General features: G+C 44.3%; 1 protein-coding gene across 3 annotated transcripts in view; it reads left to right on the top strand.

The window, feature by feature from the left end:
• The first annotated feature begins 2093 nt into the window (after positions 1 to 2093).
• The window catches only part of CEP85L (centrosomal protein 85 like), a 93574-nt gene continuing 89667 nt past the window's right edge, over positions 2094 to 6000 (top strand). For 2 of the 3 annotated variants that reach the window (XM_053381777.1, XM_053381776.1), the window contains exon 1: positions 2094 to 2475. In XM_053381777.1, coding sequence (XP_053237752.1) covers positions 2298 to 2475 — 178 coding nt within the window. In that variant the 5' untranslated portion in view covers positions 2094 to 2297. The remainder of the gene's footprint in view (positions 2476 to 6000) is intronic. The other variant, XM_053381780.1, reaches the window with a different exon arrangement.

Below are 6000 nucleotides of genomic sequence, written 5' to 3'. Positions count from 1 at the left end.
AACATGCTTAAGAAAAAAAGCACCATAAGCTGACAATATGAGTGTGATTGTCATTGCATCATATCATATTATACCACACGATTTCAGCAGTTGGTCTCTCAAGTTCAACATAGTCATGCTTCTATGTGGTGTGTATTCAGAACACAGAAATCCACAGTAGTAAATGTAGCTTGTACTTTACAAATTATATATGTCTGCAGGTGTGCTGGTGATTAATAGGTTGACTAACTTTTTTTGAGAGAGGTGTATATCTAGTATATATCAATGTTCCTGCTTTGGGCAAATACCAAACTTCGTATGTATCTAGACAGGTCCTAGCATAATCTAGAAACCATATATAGAAACCATATATATTGTCTTATATTTGGTGCACTGATACCTATTAATATGTTTACGAATCCAAAAGAGGTTAAAATTGAGTTAAAGTCCTGAGACAAAGATGTAAAACAAGTAGAAACTAGTTGTATAAGGACAGCTTTACTTGTAATTTGCAAAAAAGACAAACTGTGTGGTGAGGGAGCCTATCTTTCAGGGAAGCAGAGGTGGATTTTGGTCTTTCGAATTTTAGTGGCGCCCTGTGAGAGGCCAAAATTTGGTGCCCCCCTGCCTCTTGCCTTCCTTTCTGCATGTGCACTATGTCATAGATGTGATGCTGTGTGGTCAGCTTGGCGCCCAGTGTGAGGAAACCAGTTGTGTTGCCCTAAATCCACCTCTGTGGGAAGCCATTTGTGGCCTGATTCTCATATTATCCTTGTGACTAGTGCTTTCTTTCTGGAAGAAAGGTGGGGGAACTCAAAGTTAGTTAGTTTACAGCGGGCCCAGTTGCAGTGCCACACACACACACACACACTCCAGGCAGTTGCTAACTGTAAGATGTAATTAATCAACTCAAGCAGACCATGACTGGATTAGAAATGGCCCCAACTTTATTGATTACAGATATAGGTGGATTTTTGGCTCAGTTCCAGCCCCCCCAACAAAAAAACCCCCCGTTATTTAATCACATTGGGCAGGGATAGCCTTCACGGCACCCTCCATTTAGTGTGTACTGCGATGCCCATCTCTCTTGTTGGCCATGCTAGTGGGGATTGATGGGCGCTGGAATCCACAACATCACATCGAAGAGCACCACCTTGCTACAGCTAGATACTGCATTTGCACAAGGAAGTGCCATGTGATCTTTCTGAACAAAAGGCCTTCAGATACAGACATTACCACCATATGATAGAATTATTGGAAGGGATACTGAGGATCATCTGGTCCAGCCTCCTGCAATGCAGGAATATGCAGCTGCCCCATGTGGGGATCAAACCTGCAACCTTGGCATTATCAGCACCATGTTCTAACCATGTTCTAACCAACTGAGCTATCCAGGTTAAGTGTTTAAGCACTTAGGTTCTTTTCATTTCTTGGCAGCCTCCATGCCTTATCATGCCCTGTGTAAAGTATCTTCAATAGGGTTTAGTCCAGTGTTAACCAAACCAGAAAGATTACTTCTTCCCTTTTACCCATTGTGGTTGAACTAGCTCAACTCAACAACCAGTGTGTTATTGTACTCAAAACTGCCTTCTGAGTAGGACCACGCTATTGTTATAAAGTTCACCCGTTGGTGACCACGCTATCAAGCCCCCCACCCTCTCTCTCTGTGTATACACACACACACACACACACACACACACACACACACACATATATATATAGTGTGTGTGTGTGTGTGTGTGTGTGTGTGTGGAAAAGTTGCAAAAGCGTTGACCTGGAAGTTGTTTTCTTTCTCTCCTCCTAATGGTGTCAGACGCACGGGGTCCGGCCCTCTGCACGTGCTCAGAGGCCCTTTCGCATGTGCTCCCGGATCCACCTTCCACGTTCCCGGGCTGCCTCCTGCTACTTTCCAAGAAACAGCCCTCTCCCCTCCCTCTCCTTTTCCTCCTCTCCCGCTTCTCCAGTTACCCCTGGCGGGCTCCGTGCTGCCTGCCGCCCCCTCCCGCTTCTGCTGCCAACTCCCCTCTCTTCAGAGAGTAGCGGCAGCATCTGCTGAGTTCCCGCCTCTGTCCCCGCCCGGCACCGAGCAGCAGCAGCAGCAGCAGGAGGAGGAGGAGGCGGAGGAAGAAAAGAGACGCGAAGCTGCAGTGTGTGGGCAGCAGCAGCAGCAGCAGCGAAGGAAGGAGGCGAGTTTAGTCCTTTCCGCTGCTAGTCCTGCGAAGGAACTGGCCGGCAGCAACCATGGCCTCGGCTCCCCGCAGGCCAGAGTCGGGCTGCCAAGCGCGAAGGGCAGGAGCGGCGGCGGCGGAGGGCCGGCAATGAGCGACCAGCAGCAGTTGCCCCTTCCAGCCTCGGCCGTCCAGGCCGCGCGCGGGCGCGGGTCTCCGTGCGGACCCCCGGAGCTTCTCCTCGACGGCCCTCTCTCCGCCCGCGGAGGCCCCGCCATGTGGGGGAGGCTCCTCTCCGAGTTCGGCCAAAACGGCGACTACAGAGCAGGTAGCGGCGGCGGGGGGGGGAAGGCCGGCCACATCTCTTCGGGCAGCAAACGTGTGAACGCGAACCGGGTTTGGGTTGTGTAGCGCCCAGCCTCCACAAAGCGTGTCTCTCTCTCTCTCCCCGCCCCACTCGCTTGTTTCAGTTTCCAGGCCAGATTTCTCCCCTCGGTTTTGGCGCTCTCGGTGAAGGTCTCTTCTCTCCTCAGCTTGTGCCTGGCTTCTTCCCCTTTCCCTACAGTTGCTTCAGATGTTCGTTAACGCGCGTCGCCATCTGGTTTCGTGATTTGGGAGGAGAAGGGGCGGATGTCGGGCAGAGTTGCGGGGAGAGGAGCGGAGGAAGAAGAAGAAGGTCACTGCAACAAATCCGCCCGCCCGGCGATGCAGATTGCAGCCCAGCCTGGGTGGGAAAGGAAGCGGGGCGCCGCCGCTTCAGGGAGCCATTAAAGCCGGGGAAAGCAATGCAATTAGTTACTACGCGGCTATATTTAGCGCTTTCTCCGCTAATCACCCTTAAACCTGGCAAGATTGGTGAACGCGGCTTAATCCAAAGAGGAAAAGAAAAGCAACCCCCTGCGGGAAACAAACTAAACAAAATCACCACACTTGCTATTCTCTTTGGAAGTTCCCAGATACGGGTGGGGGGTGGTAAGAAGACCCTAGTGCTGCCCGGTTTTGCACATGGCCCTGGAATAATTAAGTCTGTGCTTGTCTCGTCTCCCAGTCATGGAGCCCCGTTTCCTCAGAGAGACACTGTATGCTCTGCTTCCGGGAAGTAGTGATAACTCAGGGTTAGGGCTTTATTTTGGAAGGAAAGCTTTAAAGCTCAGTAGTGCTGTTAAAACCGGATACATCTCTGTCGAGGCTTCTAGTGTGATGCTGCTGTTGAAATGGGTAGGTTAAAACGGGTGGAATTCAGTTGGGCCTGTGTAGCTCGCATGTCCTTGATAAATTAATTAAGCCATACAGTTATCTCTATAATTAAACCATGCAAGATAGGATTAGGTTGAATATTCTTGCACTGATGGCCCCAAACTAGGTAGTGTTTTAGTCATCAGCTCCTGTTACTGATACTGAATAGTTCTCTTGCAGTGCCTGAGAACAAACTGTACTTGTCTGCACAGCACTTTAGAATAAATTACCATTCTTTGGTAACACTATGAATTACTGAACTGTTTGTTACATGTGAGGAGTGGCTTATAGCTTTGTTGTCAGCTGTTCTCGGGGTGAACTATTAAATAGACTCTGCAGATTCTGTTGTTTATTGTGCATACCATTCATTTGCTAACTTTTTAATTAATGATCAGGGCTTGCTGTACATAAATAATTTCCTATTCCTTAATCCAACCAGAAATTGAAGCAATAGATTAAATTTGGCAGTTCCAGAAACAAAATCCAGAATTTGTGACTGGTTTACTAAAATAATTGTATATGACTCAAGTATGAACCAACCCTGTTGGTTCGCTAGAAGATATCTCTACTTTATTCTCCTAGTCTAGGATAAACACAGCACTGATCCCCCCCCCCGGGCACTGTTGGTACAAGACTTATAGCTGCCTATTCAGTTCTGTATGTATTCCATTTGCTGTAAAGTGAAAGGAAAATAGGAATCTACCTTCTAGCACGTCAGTGCTTTAGTCCATCTTGCTCATTATTGTTGACACTAACTGGCAAGACTGGGCTCTCCAGGGTTTTAGACAGGGGTCTTTGCCAATCATGTTTGGAGATGCCAGTGACTGAACCTGATACCTTTCGCCTGTAATGAATGTGCTTTACTACTGAGCTTGAGGGCATTTTTTAAATTTTTACAATTAGCTATTAATTTATTTGCATCACACACACATTTGCAAAGTATGCTTAGCTTTTTAAATATTGTTTGCTTGCACTGTACCCATAATAAAATGAAGCAATAGTATGTGCTTTAAAGAATAGGGTTGTAATATCTAAAAAGAACACACCTGCCACACTGTGAGTATTTTTATGGCTTTTCACGTGTTATACAGTATTACTGAGGAGAGTGGGTGAGAGGTGAACCCACTGTCCAAAAACAACAAGAGCTACCCATTTCTATAAGAAAATACATAGAAAAACAAGTGGGGAAAATAAACAACTTCCAAGTCTTTCAGAACAACCAGCAGATCTTCCTGAAAGTAAAAGGATAGAAGCTTGTGAGAAATGCACACATGTGATTAAGAATTGACAGGTGCTTCCCAGCATGTTCTACTGTTACCTCAATATGTTTGTATACTTAGTTTGCTAGGCTAATACAGAAGTGAATAATAAAATAGATTGATTTAAAAGAATGTTGCTGGTTATAATAGTATCCTGCTGCTGGACAAAATGTGACACCCTTATTGTCAAACCTGGAAATCTTTGTACCATTATGTTTTTTCATTTCAGTTTAGTATGTTTACTAAAATCTATACCATCCACTTGAAGCAGTGATTATGCCTGCCAAGTGCTAGAATATTAGGGCTGCTTTTGAGTGTACCATTATTGACTTTGATACTGTAGTTTGATTGGTTGAAGCCTCTGAATGGAACCATTATCTGACCCAATATGAGATTAGTTCTGATTGCACAATAGCTTGGTAATAAGTCATATCCATAGTGAATATTTTTGATTGTTCTTGTGGTTAATAATTTCTCGCAAAAACACTATAATTATTCATTATTCAGTATTTTTATCAGGACAGTTGGGTTGCAAACATAAATGTGAATTCTAATTATTTAAATAAATCATGTGCAAAGTTCTGTAGAGAACATGGATTAATTGATAGCTCTAATCCAGCAAGAGGTTTCATTGCGCAGGTTACTCTTTGCATGAATAAGAGGCTGTTTTGGGATGCAGAATCCCCCTCACTCATAATGACTTTGTACAGAAACTTTATAAGAAGACCACAGAGTATTGCACTTGTTTATCTGAATGTGTAGGTGATCAAGAATAAATATTTTAAACACCTGTTTCAGGTGTGGCACTTGTGAAGATAAGATTGATAATAATAATAAGCTATTTGTGGACCCAAACATTCATATTGCTTCATTTTATATCTATCTATCTGTCTATTATGGGACTATCCTCAATAAAACAAAATGACTGAACTCTGTGAAGCATTATATAATTAATTGAGGCAAAGAGCATTCATGGGTAATTTCAGACCCAGGTGGTGTTTTTGTTTTTTGTTTGTAGGATAGCTAGTTGTTAACCAAATTCCGAAGGAGATTCAGATGTCTGTTTTTGAGGCTGAATGGCTTCTTTTGCTGAGACTTCTCTTTTTCCTAGCATCTGAAACCTTTGTGTTTGGTTGCTTAGAAAATGTAGTTCCAGAACATGCATTGTTCATACGATTTGTGCATGGCATGTGGTTGCATAGCACTCACTAGTCCCACTGGATGTTACTAAATAATAATGAATGACACAACCCCTTCCTGCTTGTGCTATTTTGTGATATTTCAAAACAAACTTCATTAAATCTGTCTTCTCTAGAGCAATATGCAGTTCTTTTAAAAACTAAAAAGTGGTAAACATG

This window comes from Podarcis raffonei, chromosome 3, assembly GCF_027172205.1.
Source record: "Podarcis raffonei isolate rPodRaf1 chromosome 3, rPodRaf1.pri, whole genome shotgun sequence".
Taxonomy (NCBI): Eukaryota; Metazoa; Chordata; class Lepidosauria; order Squamata; family Lacertidae; genus Podarcis; species Podarcis raffonei.
Note: the sequence above shows the minus strand (reverse complement) of the source record. Positions and strands in the feature narration are given on the sequence as shown.